We start from the raw sequence: 26,771 nt of genomic DNA on the forward strand, positions 1-26,771 counted from the left end.
TAGTTTGTGGGTTACAAGGAGCAAGGTGCCTCATCTGCCATTTGTGCTGGCATTTGCCAGTTGTTTATATTTTGCAACCCAAGTGCTGGCATACCATGGGGAGACAGATTGTGGAGAAGTATTCTGGCTAAGAAAGAGATGTCTGAGAGGAAGCAGAGAGAAAGAACTCCCTTTCTTCCTGAGCACTGGAATGAATGTAGCTAGATTTCCCTCTGTTTTCACAAAGCTTGTATTATCTTCTGAGAATTGTGATCACTAGGAAAAGATCTCTTCAGTTTTCTGTAATTAGCCAGAAGTTCTTGGGAGGAAAAGATAAAGGAAACAATGTTCATGTTGGAGGCTCTTCACAATTAAAAGCAAGGTGAAAGAAAGCAGTGTTTATATTTTTATGTCCCTTCACTTTTCTCTCTTAATCCCATGTTCAGTTTTATACTATCTTCTTTCACTCTCTCCTCTTGTACAGCTGTATTTTCAGGCATCCTTAGATGCAAACTACCTACCTTGTTGTCCTTTAACTCAGAACTTTATCCTTCCTTTTTAGCTCTTTCTAATCCATCTGTCACTGATCTAGAAAAAAACCCAACATGTCCATGTCCTGGGAAGAAAAACCTTCCTTTGGTTTTTATATAGTTGCAGGTCACTCACAGAGCACTGACACTTTTTCCATGTGCCCCCTAGAACAGAGACAGTGTGATCAGCTGCTCTGATCAGTATCAGTTCTTGCATAGCTGTGGGTTTTTTATACCCAGATGCGTTGCTCTGGGATCAGGTGCATACAGAGAAATCTTTGGTTTTTTTTAAAAAAAAAAAAGTCAAATAAAATCTAGGAAGTGTTTATTGTGCAAGCCCCAAATGCAGTGACTTATGTAAGACCTTCCCACTTAAATTCAAAATGTCACGATAGTCACTTTTCAGACTTTTTTTGCTGGAGAGCTTTTCATTAAGATAGACTGTATAGGTCTTCATTCCTACCCTCCCCACTGTCAAGGTCCAGATTATTCTTTTTCTATCCATAACTTTCCATTTAGTGATAGGGAGTAGAACTCAGCTCACTCATTGCTAATATTTCCTAAATTTTGGAGAGAAAGAAAGGGAGTTTAAGTCCTGTTTTTTTCACAACTGCAAGGACAGGCGCTCCTCCATTTTCAGATATCCTAGTATTGTTATGAAGTTCTGTTTTGGCTTCCTTCCTTCTCTCAACATTGACAGTCCACCAGAAACACAATGCCATAGGTGCATCTTCTGTAAGATTTTCACAGGGCGTAGCTAGAAGCTGTTGGAAAGTGTAGCACAGTGGCTGGCCCTCAGAGAAGCCAGTATTTCTTCCTTGATTCTTGTATCTTTGCTATTTCTCCTCCCAGGAGTAGCAGATGGCTATCCCAGCTACTATGCAACGGTCCTGATGGCACGGATGCTTCTGAACCCTGCAGTGTATTGGCTACAGCCTTTGGTGTAACTCACAGTTTTGCCATTATTCATGAGGATTAGTTCTTCATGCCCCAAATAATTAAAACCATTTTATTAAAATAATGTTCTAGAAGGTACAAAGAGTACAATGTACAATGCACAATGCAATGAAAAATATCAGATCAGTGAGAAAGCTGTGATCAGAACTATAATTTACTAAGCTTGGTCTTTAGACAGGAGATTGGGAATGGGATTACATGTAGAGAGTTTAAAAGTTAAATTAATCTCCATTGGGCTTTTCAAAGAATGTTCTTGCTTCTGCAACTACAATTAAAATAAAGAATCTGTACACCAAGCACATTTGAAAAGAAAATAAGGAAAAAGCAGCATTTGTTCACATTCTAGTAAACCACCAATGTAGTCAGAATTTGTATTTTGAAGTGTCTTCAAAATATCTTTCCTTATTGCCTTGCTTGGTATTTTTATAATGACTTGCATTTATACACTAAATTATATAAAAAAGATTTTTCCAGGCTGAGAACTTCTCCAGGTTTGCTGCAGGAGATACAACTTTGACAAAGTGTCCCTTCCTCTAAGGGAGTTTAATATGAGTTTGAGAAAGTCTTATTACTGACTAGCTGTCCTGGTTCAGCTAGGATAGGGTTAAGTTTCCCCAGTAGTGGGGAGGGAGCTCTCGCTGGGTTATTCGATACCATGCTGAGGTCATGTCGGCCACCTGTGGGAAGAGCAGGGATGGCTTTTGTCTGCTTTGGTCCCCTCACTGCTGTATCCGTGCGGTATATCTCTTGTTCTCTTCATTGTTATTATTGTTATTGTTGTTGTTCGGTTTGTTGTTGTTAACTGTTGTATTAAATTTTTCCTTATCTCAACCCCGGGGTTTGTATTTCACTCCCTGCCCCGTCTGGTCCAAAGGTGGGGGAGGGGCAGTGGCATCGTGGTCTCATGTCCTGGCAGGGCCTAAACCACCACACTAGCTCTTTAGTTTGCCTGGGCATTCTTGAAGAAATGGGCAGGGCAAGGCAATGGGTTCAACTTCCTATTAGTTTGACATTCAGTCCATCAGAAACCGTTTGAAATATCACTGGAGGTATTTCTGTGGGATATGAAGAAAGATGAGGAAAATTACAAAACTGTCCATTATAAAACCCCTTATAAGCTTTCCCACTTCAGTACAGTTACAAAACAAATACCTTTTATTGTTCTTTTCCTTATATGTGCCCCATACAGTACTCTTGTACTGCCATAGCTATTTCCTGCTATACTGTAGAACTCTTGATGGCTCCTCCCCGCGATGGCTTCTCTGCTTCCAGACAGTGAAGAAGCATTGATTCCACAGTGAGCATAAAATGTGGCCCCAGGTCAGGCCTGCCTTTCTGTAGGCAGAGTTAAGACTTCAGAATCCATGTTGTTTCCAAAGCTTTGAGTTGTTCATAAGCCTAACCCAAGCAAGCAATGGATGAGATGCCTGTGTTAGAAGGGAGTTTGTTTGATTGAGAAGTGGGGCTAAAGGATGCTAATCATGTTTAGGGCATGTGTTGGCATTGTCAGTGCAGACTTTTGGAATGGAAGGTCTGGGACCTATCATCAGAAGGCCACAGGTAGGAATGCTGTAGCTGGAACCCTGGTAATTACAACTACTGTTATCTGATTAGGCACATACTGTTCCTACCTGCCAGTTGTAGACTTATATTAATTGCACCGAAAATGAAAGAAAAGTAAATGAATCAGTCAGGGAGATAGTCTGGCTAGACTTGTAGTGGACGTCAACGCAGCTGATTATGCTCTCATATATCAACTTAACAGTTAAAATCACGTAAGCTTATTGCATAGGTGATTGAAGTTTAGTGGGAATGTGATGACATACAGAACAGCAGAAGCAAGCAAAGCAGTTTGCCACTGCCTGGAAAAACTGCAGCTTTTCTGAGTTTTGCTTGAGTAATTTTATAATCCATGTTTTGAATTCCAAGATTATGAATGAAAATGTGCTTAAGTGAGAGCCGCTCCATCTACTTTATTAACTAGTATGGAAGTAAAATGGGATAAGAATTCAAACTGGAAATCTAAAAGGTGCAAATGAAATTTGGTTATTCTATTTCTTGAGTTCATTTATCTACCTGTATTTCCGTATAGAGGTAAAGGTTCAACAAATCTCACTTCTAAAAATGGCAACTATTTGCTTTCATTTGCCAGAAATAAGTAATTTTTGTCTACATGGCAATGAGTTAAACTAAGCTCATATTCTCCTACCTAACTCTAGCACGTGCACATGCTTAATTTGTTGGATGGTTCTACTGAACTCACTGACTGTTTGTATGCATAAGTATTTTCAGAATTGGTTTTAGGTTGTTTGAAATAATCCCTTCTGTTGGCCTGTAGGTCATCTACATAAGTAGAACAGCCAGAAACTGAAAACCCATTCATTCTGCAGGATCTTTTTTGTTTTGGGAGGGGGAAAACAAGTATTAAAAACAGAGGTCCTAAAGTTGATCATGGACTTGGAAATTTAACGTACTTGGCTTAATTAGAACAAAACCATAAAACCCTGAAGTCTTTGAGTTTGAGAACTCATGTCGTTCTAAGACCTAGAAACTGTAAATTTCAGGAACCTCTTTTCTACCTAAGCACTTCTATTAAGATCAATAAAGTGTAAAACTGAGGTACAAGTAAATAAACTAAATGTTCACTGCTTGCTCTCCTTTTGTGTTGCATTGTTTTCTATGATATTGTAAACTGTTTGGGTTGCAAAGCTTTTTGGGGTGTGTGGGGGCATCTAATTTTCCCTTGTTTGTTACAAGGTTTTGTAGCATCTATCTAGAGGATATTCTTAAATATCTGTTGGAGGAGACAGTATATGGATAAATGGATTCTTTGTCAGTAGTAGTAGTATGGGAAGTTTTGTATTTTTTGTTTTCCTATAAATCAAGGTATTCTGTTGACACTGGATATATATGACTCGTTATACTCTATAGTCTAACATTCATGCTAATACTGAAGGATTTCTTATTGTAGACTACCCAAGATGTGAACAGTTATCATGTGCAAATGGGGCATGTTTTAATGCAAGCCAGCGATGTGATGGCAAAGTTGATTGCAGAGATTCTTCTGATGAAGCTAATTGCAGTAAGTACCATATGCAGAGTGATCCCAAACAAATAGGCTTTATAAACCCTATTTTGCCAAGAAAGGTTGGACCAGATGATCCTTGAGGTCCCTTCCAAATTGGTATTCTATGATTCTATGATTTTAAAGTTAAAGACTGTAGTTTTCTGACAGATTTTCTTTCTGTGCTAAAATCTCTTTCAGCACATGGATGTACCAGTACGCAGTTTCAGTGTGCTAATGGAGAATGCATCCCACGAGCCTTTATCTGTGACCATGATGATGACTGTGGAGATAGGAGTGATGAAAACTCTTGCAGTATGATGTTTTTGGTTTTTTTCCCCACTTTCTTTAACTGTTTTACTAAGAACTAGTTCAAGCAGATAGCAGGAAGTAGCTTGCCTGGCTATACAGCCATCAAAACCTAGCCACTGTTCTACAAGGACTTTTTTGTATGGAAAGATGAAAATTGCAGTGCTACTTTGATAGACTTTTTTCAGGTTGTCTTTGCTGCTAAGTGCCTGCATGTATGGTTACTATTTGAATTTGCTGGATTCAGTGACAGTTTGCTTCTTAACACATATAGTTTTACTTCTTCATGTTGTTGTAATTTTCTTCATTTCAGCATGACCCAAAGGTAATTCCTTCACTCTGAAATCTCAGTTAGATACAGCATGCTGTGTTTTTGTCCAAATTTGTTTGGCTCTTTGTCACATTTTTATTTTCCAATGGATGGAATGGATCTTCTAGAATTATTCCCAGTGACTATAATGTACAACTTTACAGACAAATAGCTGTATAGATAGTTGTTCTTTAGATGTTCATGTAAGGTTTTTAATTGACTGTTCCATTTTTGGAAATTTCTTGCTCATGCTTTTCTTGTGATCAGGGTATCCCAAAGTACTGTATCTCCAGCCAGAATCATGGCTGTAGAATTATCACTTGTGTGAGCTATATATTTGAAAAGGTCTCCCACTGATTATAGGATCCAAGTTAGTTTTATATTCTGCATTGCAGGAAGGCCACATGTTGCTATTAAGTTGCTCTATCCTACCAAGGATCTCACACCAGTATGATTCCACCCTCCCCTCTACCCTTCTGAATATTTTGCTTTTATGTCTTTGGCAATGCCTGTCCTTTGGAAGATCCACAAATGTTTCTGAACTCTTAGCAGGGGATGATTCCCAACCATGGAGGTCATTCACATAAATGTTCATTGTTGGGTTTTTTTCTCTGTTTCTCTGAGTACAAGGCATACAAATATTTTACCTCCCAATGTCTTGAGTATAATCTCCTTGTCATGTGCACCTTCAGGAACCTTGTTAATAAGGTACTCTGCATCTAGTTGCACAATTAATTAAGAAATATAGCCTTCCCTTTAATTTCTGTAAAGAACCAGAGTATTCTAAAATAAAGTTCATACCTAAAACCAGAGCAAACCAGCAGTGTTTACAATTTATACAAGATATGGAACTGGCTCAGTTTTTCAGGAGAGATTATGAATGACTATTCATCTATGAGACAATATTACTATTTCTAACCTTTTAGTCACTTAAAGTAGTTTGATTTTCTCATGTTTCTTTCCTTAGCTTATGCAACTTGCAGAGGCAACTTCTTCACTTGTCCAAGTGGCCGTTGCATTCATCAGAGCTGGATATGTGATGGAGATGATGATTGTGAAGATAATGAAGATGAAAGAGGATGTGGTATATACTAATGATGACAATTTCAGAGGAAGACCTCACTAAGCTACTTCTATGAAATTTTGACCAATCAAGATGTCTGAATCCATTATAATTCTGTGAAAACCTTAGAATTCCATCTTCACCTGTTTATTTTTTTTAACTTATGCAATATTTGTTATTGGTGTGTGTTTGAGAGTTACTGCTGCTATACTGAGTATGATGCAAACTAAGTTTGACATATAGCAACATCTTTTTTTCTTTTACATCTTCTCTTTACATGTTTTGTTTTTTTTTCAATGGAGTTTTTTCAGGTCATCTCTTAAGAGACATGAGGCTCCTAATAACCTAAATGAATTGGTTGAAAATGAAAGTAACTCAGTTCCTGACAAGATTTTTTCATGCGAGAAACAGAAATTTTAATGAATAAATGTGGGCTTTCTTCTGTTTCATTGGCCTTTTCTGTGATGAGCATTATTCTCTTTGTCCAGACAGGATGTTTTGAAACCACAAAACTGTAGTTCTACTTCTGGTGCACCAGTTGGCCTAAAGCTAAATGGTTTTACTGTTTCTAACAACACAGAAAACTAAAAGGATTCATGTGTCTGCACAAGTATTGTTTGCATTGTACTTTGAAGGTAAAAGAAAGCATGACAAGGAAGTACAGATGATGTTTCTTTTATAGTCTTTCCCAGCTGTGTGCAAGAACCAGAAACTGAATAATGAAGGATAAGATGCTTTGGGAAACTGTTAGGGAAGAAGTTCTAAGTATTATTTGAAACATACTCCTCAATTATTCTTGTTTTTCTTTTCTATAGAAAGTGGTCGCCATGAATGCTACCCGGAAGAGTGGGCCTGCCCTGGGTCAGGGCATTGCATTCCAATTGGGAAAGTGTGTGATGGGGCTGCAGACTGCCCTGCAGGAGAAGATGAAACTAACATCACTGCGGGCAGACATTGCAGTATGTATTAGAATCGAAAGCATACACAGAATAGCAGAAAGATCAGCACTGGTATCTTTTTACATTCACCTTTTGTCTCCTAAACGACGCTGGAATTTTGGAAGCTCACTATTTTTGTTGGCACTGTTTTGACTGGGTGGTTTGAAAGAGGCATATATGCTGCGAACAGACCATTCCTTTTGTAAATCTGTACTGAGGTTTCACAAATAAGGGATTTAACTCACTCTCCATATCCTAAAATGTCTTCAAGAAGACAGGGAAAGGTGTGCTATATACCTTTTTTGTTTAAATACCTGTGTGTTTCCCTTTTTATAAGTAAGAGAATGTTGTGTACCGATTGGAACACAGGGCTGAATCAGTGTATCCTGAGCCTTGGCTAAGTCACTTAGATTAGAGTTTTCCAAAATACCTCTTCACCTGGGATGTCTGGTTCTCCAGTTAGTGGTATACTGGGTTTTCTCCTTTGGTGGCAATGGGCACATGTAGTTCCTGTTAATTTCACTCTTATGAACACTGATTCCCTCTGAGAATCAGGACTAGGATATTTTACATTTTTAATTTCTAGGAAGAGGAAAATTCATGTTAATAATATCATGCCTTTTGGAATAGGAGGGCAGATATAGGAAATTAAACCGTATTGTAAAAAAGCATCTTTTGCTTTGCTGAGTAGTTTAGTAGTAACATCAGAGGTGGGCTGCAAAGCAGGCATTTAACAGAAGAAACTGAGGAAAAAGAAGATGAAAAGGAAAGAGGTAGAATTCAGCAAGTGCTTTACAATCACAATTTGATCACCTATCACTGAATTGTTTATTAGGTAGTAGTACAAGGAAAGGGAGAAGTGGTGAAGAAAAGATAAAGAAGAGTTTCTTCATGGTCACAACCCAACCAATATATTCTAATATATTGGAGCAATATACATATTCTTCTTAATATAATGTAGTAGGGTTTTTTCTGCACAAAAGAGTAAATGATGAGGTTACGTGCCAATAGATGGAGCTCGAGGATGTGTTGTTCACAAGTAGGTCTTGTGGAACCAGAGAAAGTTATGGTGCATTGCAGATATCTTCCTATGTGCAGCTTTTTACGTGGCACTTACCGGTGGTTCATACAAGACTGATGCTTATCCTTTAACTCCCTTCTGAAAACCTATTATAAACAGTACCTTAACTTCTGTCTTCCATTTATGTATGTACGCATATGTGATTTTGTGGAACTTTAGACATAATTTATTGTGCAAATTTGTTGTAAGAAGCTGTTCCTGAAACTGTAGACTCATCATAGAAAAGACTGTAGCTTTGTAACTGCTGTAAGGCAAAAAGCTGTTCTACTGGTAATATGTGTAACTGTATTTCTGAACTATTTTATTGCCTTTTTAGATATATCACACTGCGCTGCTCTGAGTTGCCAGTATCACTGTCATTCTTCTCCGTCAGGAGGGATGTGTTATTGCCCTGCAGGGTATACAATAAGTAGCAATGACAGTCGTACTTGTATTGGTAAGTGAAGTACAGTGTTTGCTGTACCTTCTCACAGCTCATTGGGAAAGTTTGAATTTCAGGAATGTAAGTTCCAAATGGGTGGATGTACTGACAAATAGCAAATCTCCAGAGTCAGCAAAAGAATGAAAATCTAAGTAGTACAATGGCAACATGGTGACATAGAATAAACCCAGAGAGATATCATAAAGATCTCTTTCAATAAGACTGTTAAAGACATAATGAGGGCATGATTATAAGATTTACTTTTGGATGGCTGTTTTATAATCAGGTTTTTTTACAGGTCTTTTAGTGGTTAGATGGAGAGAGTTTGATGTGTGGAGTTGTATGCCTGGAAAAACAGTTAATAATATTGAAGTGTTTGGTACTTTTTGAAAGTGGCTGTATATGAAGACGGTAGAACATTGTACTTTAAAATGAAAAGGGTGGTTTGTATTTGTGCTATGGAATGGCTGTATCTCCTATGACATTTCAGTACATACATTATTTACATGAAAATGAAGAATATTTGCAAGAATGTAAAGATAAATGAGGTATTCTGGTGTGGCATTTCTATTCTGTAGCTGCTGTAACTTGGTAGTACAAATTATTTATGTTGGTAGTTGGAAATAGAGTAACCTCAAAATCAAGAAGTTTAGCACTGCTAAAGAAACTGGGTAAATATCTGTTATGGGTTTTCAACCCAAGTTATAGTGTTTGTGCTATTAAAAGTATTCCAGGTGCTCAGTCTCTAATGAGATTTCTGTATTTTCGAGAACACTGGGTGGCCTAGGGCTGTATGAGCTGCAGCGACAGCATGGTTGCTCTTGATAGAGAGGAAGAATCAATGCACTGGCTCCAGGCACAAAATTTACTCTGTTCTTTCACTCCTGTGTGGGAAATATATCAAGGATACATTCATAAACCTGGTGCAGTCTCAGTGAGTCTTCTGTTGTTCTTTATCTACCCTGTAAACCTAGCTATCTGACTCTCACTTGTAAATCTGAGTCTCTGTGTATTTTGGTTTGCTGAGATCTAGGTGTGTATTTGTAGTGGGAGCAAGACTTGTCATGGGGGAATGGCTCACAGTCAATAGTGTATAATTCCAGATCTTCGTTTAAATCAATGTTGTTGGTTTAAGGCCAGAAGAATGAAACTATAGTATTAGCAAAGTGTATTACTTTTTGAAACAATAATATTTTCAATTTGTCTTTGTTTCTGGCTCACTATATACTGAAGGCTTTTAACACATATGGAAGCTGAAAAGCTACTGAGAATGTTCTTTCAGTACCAAAATGTACTATCTAGGGAATATTTCATTTTCCTTTATGTGTTAATAAATGCTTAAAACCAGAAGTTCCAGTTGGAAGAGTATTTGAGATCTCATTTTATCCTTTTTTTGGCTTAACAGTAGAACTACGAGTTTCCAACAATGTAATGTACTGATTCTTCTCAGGTTTTCAGGTGAAGGAGGTCAGACTTTTAATGTCAAAGCTATGTGTTAAGTAGTGTCAGAAATCTCCTGGGCTTTAAATAACTACAGATAGGATGAAACACCAGACAGTATTCAGATCTGATATTTTTAATTTTTTTTTTTTTTAAGAAAATCAGAATTATAAAAATCCTTGTTTTTAAAGGATATGTCACAATTTTAGAAGTAAAAGATTCTACAGCAACCCTGGAAATTGCTTGTAGAGTACATCTGTGAGAACTTGCTGGGTCATCCTAGCTGCAGACTCCATGGTGTTTTGCATACCAAAGTGAACTTCTTTGTACTTTTTGCTGGCTGGTTCTGGTGCACAGCCAGCTTTTAATTGGAAATCAGACACCTGTTAGCATGGTACCAAGTCTGAGCTAATAAACCCTGCCTTTTAACAGGACCTATTAGCTTCAGCACTGCACTAACATAAAGGTAGGGCTCTTCAGAGTAGGCTTAAATCCAGCCAGGCATGTGTGTGCGAAGTGTACAGATCTTTTGCAGGAAGAATACTGCATAGACATATTCTGCATTGTGGAAAGTAGGCAATGACATCCCTTCCAATGATGTTTCCTCTTCTCCTGACAGGTGTGGTGTTTTTTGGGGGGGCAGGGGGCGGAGGTGGGGGTGGGTAGGTCCCTGGGCAGCAAATATCAGGTGTTTTGTTATTCAGAAATAGAAAATTGAAACATTTGTGGAAAAACAGACAAAACCTCTTTTCCCATGCCACAGTTTTGCAAACAGATATAAAGCAAGCAGAGAGGACAAACTTGTAGCTTCCCAAATATAATGACATCCTTTTTATACAAAGCATTGTTGATAAATATGTCCTATTTACTTGACAGATTTTGATGATTGCAAAATGTGGGGTGTCTGTGACCAGCTGTGTGAAGATCGTGTGGGACATCACCAGTGCCACTGTGTGGAAGGTTATTTCCTAGAGCATCATCGACATTGTCGGGCCAACACTTCAGGTTAGTGTGCTGCAGTGCAATTCTCTTGCTGATGTTGGACTAACAGATAGAGCTAGATAAAATGAAGCAGTTTGCATGGCTATGCCATACAACTGTGTTTGATTTTACCTTTGGCCTTAAGGACTTAAGGTCAGGACAGTATTTAGAACAAATGTCAAGCAAATATCAAGAGACACTGCATCTGCTGGCACCTGTAGGCTGGTGGAGCTGACTGCCTCATCAGGGCTGCTTCTCCTCAAAACGGTGTCTTCTGGGCTCCAGTGCTTTCTCAGCATTCCAGACTTCCACAGAGTGTGGTTCCCCATCAACAGTAGGCAGCTGCTCCTGGATGTTCACCTCCCGCTCTGTTCTGAAAGCAGGCCCTGGGAAGCCCTTCTTTGTGGAGATGTAATAGCCTAACAGGCTTTTGTGTGAGGCAGGTGTTCCTGCCTGCAGGAACTCAGTGGGAATGGGAGTCCCTGCTTGGCATAGCTGATTAACAGTCTTGCTTCTTAGAAAAGCATGAACTTCTCCAGTTCCCTCCCCCTTCCTTCTTTCTTCAGCCACATCTGCAGAGTAGTCATCATCTCGCAATTTTCTAAGTATGTCCTCAAAAAATAGGGAATTTTTTTAGATAATGAAATATGCTTGACTGTATTAAGACATGCATATCCCCGCACTGGGAAAGACTGTTCTGTTTCCAGAAAAATTCTGTATCTTTCACAAGAAGCTTTCTCTTCAAATTAGTGTGACTTTTGGGCCAGTGCATTGTTTGTAAAGTGCTGATTTTCTATCTTATTAATGGGGGAATTTCATACCTGCTCTAAGTCAGTTTCTCTGGATTAATTTTGGCTTTAATTGGGGAGGGTTTTATGTGTATGGTGAATAGGATTTGGACTGAAATATATACTTGTCAGACTTACACCAAGCTTTTCAACAGGCATCTACTTTGAAAGAGAGCTTTCCTTCAAAGACTTGCTGGAATCTCTCTTCTATCATAAGATGCAGCAGAGATCTTCTAATGAGATGAGAGAATGAAGAAGGTGGATAGGACAGTACATAAAAAGATAAGAAATATGGCCTGCCTGCTAGAATCAAGGAATATCTGAGTCTCATGGGGTAGAAAAATCTTAAGAAAGTTTATACTTTGATTAAGGGAGCTAAAGCAAGGAAATAGAAGAGTAGAACTAGTCTTTCAGAGTTTAGATGCACAGGGGTTTTGTAGACGTTTTACCTGGTAGGGCTTTAAATGCATATTCCTGCCTGTCTTGCTCCAAGTCTAGAAACCAAAGGCAAATCAAAGCAAGTTAGTACTCATGTAGAAACATTTGTACAGATTGTATTCTGAGCAGCTATTTAAACCTCTGTGTGTGAAGCAGGATGTATATATTTCAATGCCCCTTTGCAAAATAGCTTGTCTGCAGAGTAGTCATGTATTTGTCACCCCTGCTTTCAGCTGGTGTTGCATCAATTATTTTTTCCAATGGCCGTGATTTACTGATTGGAGATCTTCATGGAAGAAGTTTTCGTACTTTGGTGCAGTCACAGAATCGTGGGGTTGCAGTTGGAGTGGACTTTCACTTTTACCTGCACAGAATCTTTTGGACTGATACAGTGCAAGATAAGGTGGGTAGAAATTTCAAGGAGAATATATTTTTGTGTATGTGGAAGTAGAGAACTGCAAGAGGCAGAATGTGTTGATAAGCCTTCATTTTTGAGAGCAGAAGCTGGCTGTATTTTTGTTTTCTAATAGAAGAGCTCCTTGAAATGTTTTATGTTAATGACTGCATTTTTCAAGCTATACTATTACATGTGACATATTAAACAAAGAATCCTATTATATGGGAATGTCTTGAGCAACTTTTAATTTTAGTTGAGATGGAGTCCAAAAAACTAATTAAGAGAAATAGTAGACATTCTTTCAAAACTGAACAAATTTTTCTTGGCAATTTTTTGAAACATGATCATTTAAAATGTAAAAGCTGTGTGCCTTCCAAGATGATAAAAATCAGATTTCTTCGTATACTTCAAATGACACTGTAATTGAGCTTGGATAACAAATATTGACAGTATTTTGTGTAATGAGACAATATTTTGTTACTTTTTTTTTGAAGAGGCAATATTTTCGCTTCAAGATACAGTAAAACAGAGTAATTTTTTTAAAAAGTCTGGAGACCCTTGTGAAAATTGGACTTTGCCCTTGTTCTTTTTCTCTGCACATAACTTACTGAAACAAAAAAATTTCTAGGTCAAATGTTGAAACTCCACAATCTTCATCCCCATGTTGGTTGTCATGCAGAGTGAAGGAGAATCCATGGCCTGCCTCCTGCTGATACCACATATGGATCAATTTGATGTCACTGTCTTTATTCTGAACCTACATATAAGCTCTAAACTATAATTTCTACGACAGTGCCACGTTGGTTCTGTTGGAAAGCACACTACATGGCTGTCAAGTAGGGCAGGATTTGTATGCACAATTTTTGACTTGTTCACCATTCTGGTATTTTTATTTTCACTGCAGTGGGTTACCATTACTGCAATTGCATTGACAATGGCTGAATTAAGTCAGGGTCAAATCTGAACTTTCATGAGACAGGAGATTTATGCTATCTCTGTAAAAGATATAAACAAAAGATAATATGGGTTTTTTCACTGCATACCCCAGATGGCCAGGATTGCCTTTTTATCTGCGCCCAGTATAGTTAAATCCTAATTCATTAATTAGGATTAATTAATCTAATTAAGTCCTAGCTGGAATACCCAGATGAAGACAATGACATTAAGAATTTTCTTATATGATGCATATTTTCACCTGATGTCTTAAAATAAGAGTAGTATTAGGGGCTTTGTTTTGGTTGTCTTTTTTTTTTTTCCTAAGATTAAGATGTAAACTAAACCAGAAAATTGTGGGTTGTGTTCTGTGTCATCTTTATCTCTTAGTGTACTGCCTGATAACCTAATGCTTATAAGCTCTTCCATCAACAAGGTTTCCAAAGAGCAGAACAGACAGTTAAATGGTTTGCTTGATTATTGTTACCTGGACCTGAATAATATTTAAAATGATACAACTATTTTAGCTTTTATTTTTCTTGCATATATTTACTTGTGGCAATCTGTATTTTCATTTAAAAACATTCCAAACCTCATGCTGTTGTTCCAAAAAAGGGATAATGATCCTAGCTTTTCATATTACTGATAATCACGTGATTACTGTATATATAAAATTACCATGTTTATATTGTTTGCTTCATGCAGCTCTGAGCTTGCTTGTAAGGTGATAACACTATTTCTTCTTGAGCATGATGCTGTTAAAATTAGCGTTAAATAAAGGAGACCAGAAGCAATGCTGAGCCTTCTCCTTTCTGTCAGGGTGGATAGCTTTCCGTTTCTTCACTTTGCAATTTCCCCTTAGTGGTTGGTGCAGCAAGAGCTCCCCCTGTTGTTCTGGTTACTGATGAGAGCTTTGCTAAAGCATGTTCATTTGTTTTCAATTAATGAAAATACTGGGGTTTGCTAGATTCCAGGAAGGCTAGATGCACTTTCCTCATCTGTTTGTTTTTAGTCCAGCAATTTGCTAAAGCACAAGGCTGTTTTAGACTGTTACCTTGTCCATTTTGCAGAAATGCTAGTTGAAGGCAAGCTTCCTGTAGTTTTTGCATTGTTTTCCAAATTTTTGCAAAACCCCCTAACCTAAGGAATGGTTTAGTGAGTAACTTGGTTGTATCTCGTGGCCAACTGTGGATCTCTGCTCAATGTGATGGTAAAGGACAAGTGCCATGTGTCTTGTGATTAGCAAAACATCATCTGGACACTGACAATATTTGTATTGCTTTCAGGTTTTTTCTATTAATATTGATGGCTCTGATCTCCAAGAAGTTTTAAATGTTTCAGTTGACACACCTGAAAATCTAGCAGTGGATTGGATTAACAATAAACTGTACGTGGTTGAGACCAGTGTGAACAGAATAGATATGGTTAACTTGGATGGAACAAACCGTGTGACTCTTATTGCTGAAAATCTTGGAAATCCTAGAGGAATAGCACTTGATCCAACTGTTGGGTAAGTGATATGTGTCAGGCAATGGTAAAAGATGTCAGAAATTCCTTTATTCCCATGCAAAAGGAAGAGAACTAAGAAATAGCTTGGGTAGTCATTTTAGAATCAGATATAAAATGTTTTAAACATTTACATTCAACCCTAATCTATTCTACACCTTAAATTGTTATGGGAAGGCTGTGCACTGCTTTTATTCCCAATCCACGGAATTCGTTTTGTGGCTGGAGTTGTATGTGCATGAGCAGCTCTGAAAACAGGGGAATTGTGGAATTGCCCTACAGAAGAGTAGAGGTTTTCCTGAAAGATTTCTCTTGTGATACCATCCACAGTTCTCCTACTATCTCAAATAAAGTGGTGAAGCCAGGGAAGGTAGTATGTCTTCACCCAACAGGCTTCAAAAATGTATGTGAGCTATGAAAACTTGGATCCTCAGAGAATGTAAAGAGAAATTTCATGCAACTTGTAGTGATGGATGCTGCTTTTATGATGCATCTATTTGTCACCAGTTTATTTCTGGCAGTACATTTAAGTCTGTATTTTACTAAGGAAACCCAGTATTTCTGAGGTCTTCTGAGTGAAAGCATGTTTCTTTCTAGGTCCTTTCTATAAAAGAAAATGCAAATTACTTCTTGGGCAGGAGGTATGAAGTGTGCTTTTGTAGTATGCCAGCTGAGAATCAAGCTCTGTCCTGAAAGGGTGCTGGTTTTAAATTCCATGTAAAGTGTCATTTTTATGTAAAATCTCAAGGAATTATGGGACTTTTTTTTTTTTTTCTCCTTTATAGTTATTTGTTTTTCTCAGACTGGGATAGTCTGTCTGGTGATCCTAAAGTGGAAAGGGCCTTCATGGATGGCACAAACCGTCAGGATTTGATAAAAACAAAATTAGGCTGGCCTGCTGGAATAACTCTGGATATTGTATCAAAGAGACTTTACTGGGTTGACAGCCGGTTTGATTACATTGAGACTGTAACTTATGATGGACTTCAAAGGTAGGAGAAATAGTATTCCTTGGAGGTTACAGATACACTGATTATTTTGTATTTAGTTCAAAGAAAGATTTGTCTAGCAAAATAAGATACACAAAGGATGAAATTTACAACATAATGAATGTGATGCACCTTGTTATCTATGGTGTCATGCTACTTCTAGACTATCTGTAATTCCTCCCTAATTCTTTGTTATTTTTCTACCTTGAATACCTATTGCAGTTCTTTTATAACATAATTTTGGTAGTCCATCACTACAGTACACATTTTTATAGCATTTGCTTTTTATTATTTTTGAATTATATACACTGTCTTCCATCATCACTTCTTTGTATCTTTTCCATGAATTAATTTATTTGAAATAATCTACTCCAAAGCACCACTTTGTGTAATGGGTATTAAGTGCTGCTCTTACATTTTATAAATCTTTGCTGTCAGAAATTGTCATCACTCACCCTATTGTGATGCTGGGGAAACTATATCACAGCATGCAAGAAGGGAGTCCTTGAGTTTTTATGGGACTGTGTCTTATAGTATAGTGTTTAGGAACCTGCTTATTTCTGCCTATGTGATTAGTCTCTGTTAGTCAAGCACAAGAAAAAAAATTGTCCCCTTTTAGCATACTTCCTACATATTGACTTGAAAAACAGTCCTCTGCTCATTTGACAGGTTTATTGCTCAATGTATTTTCTCACTTACAAAATTATAAAAATAATGTTGGTATCTTTGCTTCTTTATCAGGTTTAGTAACTCTGGGTTTTAGAGATAAGAGCTAAAAGCCTATCAGTTTTATCACACAAGCAACATGAAAAATCTTGTAGATGTTGTTCAAGTGGGCAAGAGGCAATGGCTTAGTCTGCAAAGAATGTTAAAATACAGAGCTTACTGTCCACTTTGTGTCACATCTTGCACGCCTGCAGCGTGAACCTGAATCACGTGGGAAACTGTTAGACCTGTAGAATTCATCTGATTTTGTAGACCTTTCTTCATGACTCCCTGAAAATAATATTATAGTGCTATTATGTATTGTGTGAGGACTTAAATTTGTCTTTCTCTCCTAATATTTATCCAGAAAAACATTGTGAGAATTTCTTGCATTGAATAGATACATTTGTTAGCATTTGGTTTTCTTTGGTTTTGCATGGGTGATGTCTTTGAGTTCCTCCGTTTGGCCTCTTTCTCTAATTTTCTCTCAGTAATTACGAATATTTTCCTACATTTTTGAGTCATTGTCTTTACTCACTGTGTTTTCTTGGAAATTGCTAGCGCTTTTGATTGCTCTGTTTTCACTGCTGCATCTTTTATGTTTATGTACCCTGTATGTTTAGCTTCATCTCTTTGGTTCATTTGGTCTTTTTCATTTGTACTTTGGCAGCTTCTAAGTAGAAGCAAAAGCCAGTGAATGCATTAATAATCCTGTGTCCTTTCCTCTGTTAATAAAGTTATTTTCTAGATAATATTTTATAAGTAATTTGAAAACCATCTTTATAACAGGAGAACAATAGCTCATGGAGGCTCACTGATTCCTCATCCATATGGAATCACTTTATTTGAACACAACGTTTATTTCACTGATTGGACCAAAATGGCAGTGGTGAAAGCTAACAAGTTTTCAGAATCTAACCCTCAAGTGATCTATCAGTCTTCACTGAGACCTTACGGAGTGACAGTTTACCATGCTGCCAGGCAACCATATGGTAAGACAGTAAGTAGGTTATTAAGGGATGTTTAAGAGCTATCTTACCAAAAGTTGGTAAAAATTATGAAAGACTTATTTTGGTGTAAAGAACTAATAATTACTATACATAAATCTGTATTGTAAAACTGGACTGGTTTTTATCATACAGTGATTTCATCCAGGTCCTGTAGCTAATGAACTGTCAAATGCAACATTTAAGAGGGGGGGTGGTTATTGAATGTATTGAGTCAAACTTGTGCTTATGAGCAGTATTGGTGTTTGAGATTTTTTTCCTCAACACTGCAATGAGGGTGCAGTTGGAAAAGGCTACTAGTGTGAATGAATTCTGTGAGATATAATTCTGAGGTAGATCTATATGCAGAAAACTACAGCCCAGATTATGGCCTCAATGCTGTGTGCTGAGTATCTCTGTAGACAGCTGAATACCTTGAATGCTGGTTAGCCCTGATGTGATTTTAGTGCATTCCAGGGTAGAACTGGTGGTGTATGATACCCATGTGATGTAATTCCCACAAAGTCCACATAATTTATGTGGATGTTGAAAAAACTCCTGAAAAATCAAGATAATGATGCCATTAGGTTAATAGATGAAGTTATAATCCTATCTGTATTATTTTCCAGTCAGAAATCCTTGTGGAAGTAATAATGGGGGATGTGAACAGATCTGTGTTCTCAGCCACAAAACAGATAATGATGGACTAGGTTATCGCTGCAGATGTATACTGGGCTTTGATCTACATGTAGATGGACGACATTGCGTTGGTAAGAAAATGCCTTATGATTTTTGTAAATAGCACTATTCCATTAGTTCTAGCGTTATTTCTAGAACATCCTTCCTCTCTTCAATAGCTTTGTGGGTTCAGTATGCCAAGGACTTCATGTTTTTGAATCACAACTCTTGTTGACAGATTTAAATGTAATAATTTCTGCTGATGTTCATTTCAAGCTACAACAACTTAAACTTACCACCTTTTATGAGCATTTTAAGAGAGGTAAGTATGGGATATGTGTAGACAGCCATACGATTAAGCTCTTAATTCTGAAATCGAGCACAGATGCTTGCTAATATGCAGGTTTTGCATTATTTGCATTATAAACCTGCTTTCCTGTGTGGTAATGTGCAGGTCTTCTCCCTTTGAACACATATGGCAAGAATAAGAGATTCAGTTTTGGAGCTTGGCCTTCCATCAGCAACCTGCTGCTTTGTGATTGAATGCAGAATTGTCACTGATGGGAGGTTTGCCATGTGTATCTATTGGCAAATTAAGCCAGATATGTTGTCTATAGTTTTACTGCTTGACCATGCATTTATCTGACTAGCTCAGATATGGTCTGGTTATATGGTGGCTCCACAAAGCCTGTGAGCACTTTTTTTTTTTATAGATGATTGTAAACATGTGAGCACAGAAGATGATTTCTGCTTCCATAGGGATAATATTTTCTGTAAAGGTGTGTTAGGACCACAGTAACAATGCAAGAGGAATACCTGACCACATCACCTAATATTCTGGATTGGGTTTTGGTTTTCTTCTTCAGCTTTTAGGTCTGTGTATATTTAAATTCCTATTGTCTCATTCTTCTTTTTTCTATTTCCAGGCTATTAGTGTTGCCAAAGGAAAATAAAGCTTTACAGTTAATTAATGATCAATTGTCTCACCTTGTGAATACGTAGACTGTGTCTGATCTTTTCTTTTGCAGCTGTGCAACAGTTCCTGCTGTTTTCATCCCAGCTGGCAGTGCGAGGGATCCCATTCAATCTCTCCACCCAGGAGGATGTGATCATACCTGTAACAGGGAGCCCATCATACTTTGTTGGAATTGACTTCTGTGCTCAGGATGACACCATTTTTTTTTCAGACACAAGTAAAGACATGATCTATAAACAGAAAACAGATGGTTCAGGTGAGAATCATTCTTACGAACTGTAGAGTAATTGTGGTAAGGTTTCTTTTTCTAAAAAGAATCACAAAAAGTCACACTGTGAGATATACAGATAAATCTCAGTGTCACCCCAATAATCTGGAAAGTGCTTGTCCAGAATGTTTGTTCAACTCACATTAAGCTCATTGAAGTCTCCTGTTCTTTGACAAACTTGCTGAATATGTTTGGGAATAAACTATTTGTAGCACTTTTCACAACTAGTTGTCATCACTGGTCTGCTTATGCAGACTAGTATGGCTTTCAGTAGTATGAAACTTGAGTTTCTCTTTTTAATTTCCCTATCTGGAAAGCAGGATGTTTGTCATGATACTGTAATACAGAAAAAAAGAACATTATGGTTGTGAGATTTTTGGAACTTCTATTTGTGGTAGTGTGAAGAATGTTTCTTGCCAATTTATAATAATGATCAAATATATATTAAGTCAGCATACAGTCTTCTGAGCTTGCTTGTTGGCTTGGGTCAGAGTAATGGCCGACTGCAGCTGACCATTACTAGGCAAAGAGTAGGTAAGGTCTGACTGTTGAGCAAGATGTCCTCACTGCACTGACCTCACTGACCTTCATCCATAAAACTCCTTTCAGTGTAAACTTAGTGACAGATTTTTCTCTTGTCTTTGGCTAGTATTTTTTTCTCCTCCTCTGGGTTTGTGCTCCTGAACATATAACTCCTTTGCCTGGAGTAGAGTGCACCCCCCCTCCCCTTGGTGGTTAGTCTTAATATTAAGTAACACAGAGGCAGCATTTTTACCAAGGGAAACCACTAGTTTTGTGAACAGAATACTGAATTCATGTTATTTCCTCTGTTCCTAAACATTTACAATCATTATGTGTGTTATAAATTCTAGGAAGAGAAATCCTGACGGCTAATAGAGTGGAAAGTGTTGAAGATTTGGCCTTTGACTGGATATCAAAGAATCTATACTGGACAGACCCTCGATACAGGAGCATTAGTGTGATGAGGCTGGCAGATAAATCTAGGAGAGCTATTGTTCAGAATTTAAATAATCCTCGATCAATAGTGGTTCATCCTGTTATTGGGTAAATTTAGCTTTGATTCTCATTTGAAACTATACAAATAAATTTATGGTTTAAGCAGAATTGGTGAGGTTAGATTTACATCCAATTCTGGATTTCTGTTTGAATTTGTGTTCTTTTCCAAAATACCATCTCTTTTCAGTCCTCTTGTCTTTATTTGTTTTATTCTGGCCTAGGATTCAGCACCCAGAGGAAAGGGCAAGGTGATACAGATTGCACATGAAAAGCACTCAAAAGCATTCTCTTTAAAAACACCAGGTTTTTTTCTTTTACTGCTGTTGATAAACAGGCAAAAGAACTTTGTTTTGTTGTATCACTCAGATCAGAAAGATATTTCTCATAGCTGAAAAATAGTTTTCTAAATTATTTTTAACATACTTTCAGTTCCCAGAATGCTAACCTTGATTCCTGTTTTTTTTCTATCTGAATTTCTTTATTTGAAACATATTAGATACTACTGGCTATATTTGATACAGACCTTACAATATGTGATTCTGTGTACATAAAATGAAGACCTGCTTTTCTTTCATGGAAATGCTTAACTTCAAACTCAATACTCTGTCTTATTTGGCCAAGCCAAAACAGTGTTTCTTTTACAGCATAGTTCAGCTTCTACTGCCATACTACTGAATTTCTTAATTCTTGGATATTGAATTTTCCTATTTAGTAACCAGATATACTGTTTTGGAAGTAATATCATAAGAATAATGTTGAACTCAGATCCTTGGGTGTCCCAACCTTTTTTTGTTCGCTGCTTTGTAAAGTTATTTAACACTAGCTTCAAGTCTTTTACTGTAGGCATAAGTCAGAAGGATCAGGAGAAAATTCCTTGTAATATTCATGCTTACTTGTAAGTATTACCTGGAAGATGCATTTTTTGCTTGATTCTGCCTCCCGGTCAGTACTTAAATGAAATCCTTAACAATTTTAACAAAGTTATGGATATTTTATGTCTAAAGGGACAAACTACTTCCAAAGATTTTGGAAGTTGTTGTACACAGGATAAATATTAATTTTTGGTACCTCTACCAATTGAGGAAAGGGAGAAGGTCAACATAAAATTGTATTTTTTTAAGGTATGTGAAGATGTGGTACAAAGAAGAATGTTAATGCTGCAAACATTTGCTCTGTTTAATTGTGTTATATCATTGGGTTTATGTGTCTTCTGACATGTGTCCTTTCAGGTATATATTCTGGACAGATTGGTTCCGTCCTGCAAAAATCATGAGGGCCTGGAGTGATGGATCCCATGCCTTGCCAATTGTGAATACAACACTAGGCTGGCCTAATGGCCTAGCCATTGACTGGAGGTAAGGGCAACACAGAAGAGAGAAGCTTTTTGAGCAAGTATGTTTGTTTCTTTGAACTGTTAGGGATCAAAAATAAAGGAATTGTGTCAGATTGTGTGGATTGGAACTTTTGTATCGAAGACCTTATTTTTCAATTTGTTGAAAAGCCTGTATAATCTAAGATTTTTCTCAGAAGCCCTCCCCACACACCCCAGTTAGCCTCCTGTCAGGTTTAAGATTATTATCTGAGGAAATGTTAACGCTTAGTAATGGACATAATGCCATTTGAAGAGATATGACATTTTCATTATTTATAGTTCTCTAAGGTTGTACTGGGTGGATGCCTTTTTTGATAAAATTGAGCACAGCACCTTTGATGGGCTGGACAGACGAACTCTTGAACATATTACTCAGATGACTCACCCATTTGGTCTTACTATTTTTGGAGGTAAGTCTGGCATTGAAAAATATTATCTAATGTTACCACAGATTTTTTTTTTTTTCCTATGATGATCTGTGAGTATGTGAGATAAAATAACATGGCCTTTGTAATACTGCTTTTTCTATAAACAGCACTGTTGAAAGTTTCTATTAAAAACACGTATTTAGTACTTGCTTGTTTTTAGGACTGGTTTTATGTATATTTGTGTTTAAATAATTTGAGGCAATTCAGGTAACTCTTTTAGTGCAACAAGGCAGATATGCTGTACTAATTATAGCTTCCAAAGTGGGCTACTCATGCTGGACAAACAAGGTAAATCACCTCCCTAGGGGTGATCAGCAATTTCAGGATTTTATTACTTGTACAGAGAATTTATCACTGATTTTATGTTGTGTGTGAAGAAAGATGTAAGCATCTGACCCCTTTTGATTTTGTGAAAAATATCTTCAAAAAGATTCTAAAATTTTCTGGAAAGTTGTCTTAATGTATGACTTTTTAAAATTGCTTTGGAATTTGAAATGTCAGTTGAGTGCCTAATATCTCAATTTAAGTGAAATCTGAGAGGGCTTGTTTTTCTATGTTATGTCTATCTATGACTGAAGGACTCACTTTGCATTAGTGATAAAAGTCCTTTTGTCTTTTTCATGAAACAGTTATGAAAAATTATTAAATTTACATGAAAAGCCTCGCAGATTTTTTTCATGATGCTTGTTCTTTTATGTCATATTCTTCTGTAATTGTTATATGTTAAATGCCTTTCAAAACAGGTTATGCATATTTCACTGATTGGAGACTTGGTGGCATTGTCCGAGTGAGGAAGTCTGATGGAGGAGAAATGACTATTATTAGGAGGGGTATTAATAACATTATGCATGTTAAAGCATACGATGCTCATTCCCAAATAGGTGAGCTCTTTTGTTGTACAGATGAAAGACATGAAATAGGGAATAAGAGACAAAATATCAGGACAGCAGATTTCCACTGTCAGTTTTAGAAATGGCTTTACTGAATCATAACTGATGTGCAGGGGAGGCAGCACAGGCACTTGCAATCACACATGGTGTATTTCACTGTTTTGCGACTGTGTTCAGTTGTCCTCCACCACTTCTGTTACTTTATTAAATCAACCTTGTAAAATTAAATTATGATTCCATTGTATCACCAATTACAACCTTGTATTTCTCTTTTTCTGGTAGAAGTTTTAGTTAAACTGAACTATTTATTTTGAGGAATTGGGTAAATGTTTATTAATCAACCTACTATTCTTAAAGTAATCACTGTGCATAAGTCTCTAATTTTTCCTTCTTTTCACTGCTGAATTCTATGCAATTTTATGATCTAAGACAAGGATTTGGTATTGTAGTTAATTTAGTAAAACACCCAAAGCACTTATCAAACATATGATCAAACTGTGTGCTAAGGCTCACCACTTATTTGGTGTCCAAAGATTGGATCTGGGCTCCCAGCCTTGCTCAGACAAAGGTCCTCATTTGTGGGAGTATACTTATTTTCAGACAGTTGCTGAAAATTGAATGGAATTTAATAGTATATTCTTGGCTTCCATAAACATTTGTGTCAATGAAGAGTATATGGAGTGTGGGATTTATTATTACAACTTACTACTACTATTACTGTCAGTGAACTTGAACCTGTTTTGCAGTGTATGCAAAACCAGGATTTGCTACAGCATCTTTTTTTATAAAACATTCTTTTACAGTTACTATGCACTTGTAATAGTTCCCAAGCTGCTATTAGTAGTGTATACATTGATCTCTATCACTTTTGAAGGCTCTAACTACTGTAATAGAGGAGCAAATCCCAATGGAGACTGCAGCCATTTCTGCTTCCCAGTACCAAATTTTCAGAGAGTTTGTGGTTGTCCTTATGGTATGAAGCTGGCTTCAAATCAGCTGACATGTGTTGAAGATCCATCCAATGAGCCACCCACTTTGCAGTGTGGTTCCTACTCGTTTTCCTGTGGTAATGGAAGATGCGTGCCTCGATACTATCAGTGTGATGGTGTTGATGATTGCCATGATAACAGTGATGAGCAAAACTGTGGTTCTTTAAGTAAGTAATCCCTGTAATTTACAGTTAGTATTTGTTGTTTGCAGTTCAAAATTTTGATGAGTCAGTCTGATTTTGTTAGAATAAACCTGTTTTTTTTAGGGTGGCATCTGTGGATAAATCCTGAAATGTAGCTTGGAGATTAGTTACTTTGGAAATTATCCATATAACTCATGGGAATATGGGATTCAATACTGGCCACCTAAAGAATGCATGAAAATATTAATATCTCACTAGTTCTCAAAATTTACAGAGTAACAAAAACTTATTTTCTAAAGAAAAAGGTTGTGTTTATTCTTAATTGTTTGTAAATTTTGAAAGATACTGGAATATTACTTGCTTGTCTTATTTTGATGCATGGGGAGGAACAAACGTCTTAAAGATGAAGACATTTTAAAAATAGCACCATAAGAAAAATAACAAAACCATATGCATTGTCTAACCTTCCTCTAAGATTAAAGCAGCACCTTTTATTTCATTTAACATCTGAAAAGAAATGTTATGGCTTTTATTACATTTGGGTGCTTCTGATCTATTTGTTACATCTGGATTTTTACAGTGAAGTGGGTTAAAAACACATTGGTTTATTTCCTGGTTTTACTGTAAAGTGTCTTGCACAAAATATTTTGTTGATCAAGTAAATTGAGAGAACAGTGGGATAATTATAATTGATAAGATATTGAAGGGTTCTTGGCTTTTATGGCTTATTTGGTGCTTCTTTCTTCACAGTTAATTCTTTCTTTTAAATTGCAAACCAGAAAATAGGACATATTAGTAAAATATGCTCCTTAATGCATAGGAGTAACTAGTATGACTAAGATATAAACTCTATTTCTTCTTAGTGGCCTATTTTAGAATAACTAGAATGTCTTTTGGGGAAAAGGAAAGTAGAGAACAAACAGCTACTTGAATAAGTTATTTTTCTTGTTCTTTAGGTTGTTTTGAAGTGCATAACAATGTAGCTTTTTATTGATTCTTTCAGTTTAAAAAAGTATTCTGTTCAGTCCTGCAGCATGTTGGCATGACAGATGTTTTCATTTTAAGCAATACGTGTTTTAGAACTTGCGTATTTTAGACATTCTGTAAGTGTACCAAATGCACTGAATGCTCAGGCAGGGAAAGCAAGTTTTGGAGATCTTTATAAAGTGTCCTCCTGTTTTGTTTTTTATTTAGACAATACTTGTGCTTCATCAGCTTTTACCTGTGCCAGTGGACAGTGTATTCCAGGTCGCTGGCGTTGTGATAAACATAATGACTGTTTTGATGGTAGTGATGAATTACATTGTCCTACACAAGGACCCACTTCATGCCCTGTAACCCTGTTCACCTGTGATAATAGAAGATGTATTCCTAGGATCTGGCTATGTGATACTGATAATGACTGTGGTGATGGATCAGATGAAAAAAACTGCAGTGAGTATCACAACTGTCTGTTGTTTTTTAAACAACTGTGTATGTCTACATAGATATGGCTGTTGGTATAAGGATGATAAATGAAATTAAGAAGAAAGAACTAATATCTAAGTTAGACTAATATTTTGAACTACCAGAGCCAAGTAGAATGCAGAAGAATAATTAAAAAAAAAAAAAAAAGGGGGGGGGCAACTGTTCTAGTTATAGTCATGGTGCTGCATAATGTCACCCACTGCAGCTAAAGCTTGGATGTTCTAAGCACTTATTTCATGAGTAATTTCTCAGTAATGACTAATGGTGTAGTCATCTAATCTAGTCTGGAAGTTTTAAGCAGAAGTAAGACAGTAGTTTTTCCATATACTTTCTTTAGTGTTATTTACCACTGAGTGGAATCTTCTGTTTGTTTTGCATGAGTCCAAGCCTACATATGAATAAACAATTATTAGTGCTTGTAATCTGTATGATAACTAGTTGCTGCATTATATGCTGCAAGTTAGCAATAGTGTCCTTCTACTGTCTCAGGATTATGCTGATTTCCGAAGAGAGAAAAGAAACACATCTGCATTTATTGCCATTCTTAATAGCTTTCACAGGTACTTGTGAACCCAGGCAATTTCAGTGTCCAGACCATCGCTGCATTGACCCATTCTATGTCTGTGATGGAGACAAAGACTGTATAGATGGTGCTGATGAGCATGACTGCAGTAAGTGTAACTTAGTGTGTTGAATGCCTCTTTATTGTTTCCTCACTCTTGCCCCCT

At 37.0% G+C, this 26,771-nt stretch overlaps 1 protein-coding gene across 1 annotated transcript in view; it reads left to right on the forward strand.

The window, feature by feature from the left end:
* The window catches only part of LRP2 (LDL receptor related protein 2), a 127,495-nt gene that overhangs the window by 28,228 nt on the left and 72,496 nt on the right, over positions 1–26,771 (forward strand). The window contains exons 5-23 of the mRNA XM_074873296.1: positions 4,438–4,548; positions 4,732–4,845; positions 6,117–6,233; positions 7,028–7,171; positions 8,548–8,667; positions 10,969–11,097; positions 12,533–12,702; positions 14,916–15,139; positions 15,921–16,127; positions 17,619–17,821; positions 18,445–18,585; positions 19,522–19,725; positions 20,610–20,802; positions 21,984–22,109; positions 22,406–22,536; positions 23,298–23,435; positions 24,319–24,600; positions 25,771–26,010; positions 26,595–26,714. Coding sequence (XP_074729397.1) covers positions 4,438–4,548; positions 4,732–4,845; positions 6,117–6,233; positions 7,028–7,171; positions 8,548–8,667; positions 10,969–11,097; positions 12,533–12,702; positions 14,916–15,139; positions 15,921–16,127; positions 17,619–17,821; positions 18,445–18,585; positions 19,522–19,725; positions 20,610–20,802; positions 21,984–22,109; positions 22,406–22,536; positions 23,298–23,435; positions 24,319–24,600; positions 25,771–26,010; positions 26,595–26,714 — 3,114 coding nt within the window. The remainder of the gene's footprint in view (positions 1–4,437; positions 4,549–4,731; positions 4,846–6,116; positions 6,234–7,027; positions 7,172–8,547; positions 8,668–10,968; positions 11,098–12,532; positions 12,703–14,915; positions 15,140–15,920; positions 16,128–17,618; positions 17,822–18,444; positions 18,586–19,521; positions 19,726–20,609; positions 20,803–21,983; positions 22,110–22,405; positions 22,537–23,297; positions 23,436–24,318; positions 24,601–25,770; positions 26,011–26,594; positions 26,715–26,771) is intronic.

This window comes from Strix uralensis, chromosome 6, assembly GCF_047716275.1.
Source record: "Strix uralensis isolate ZFMK-TIS-50842 chromosome 6, bStrUra1, whole genome shotgun sequence".
Lineage (NCBI taxonomy): Eukaryota > Metazoa > Chordata > Aves > Strigiformes > Strigidae > Strix > Strix uralensis.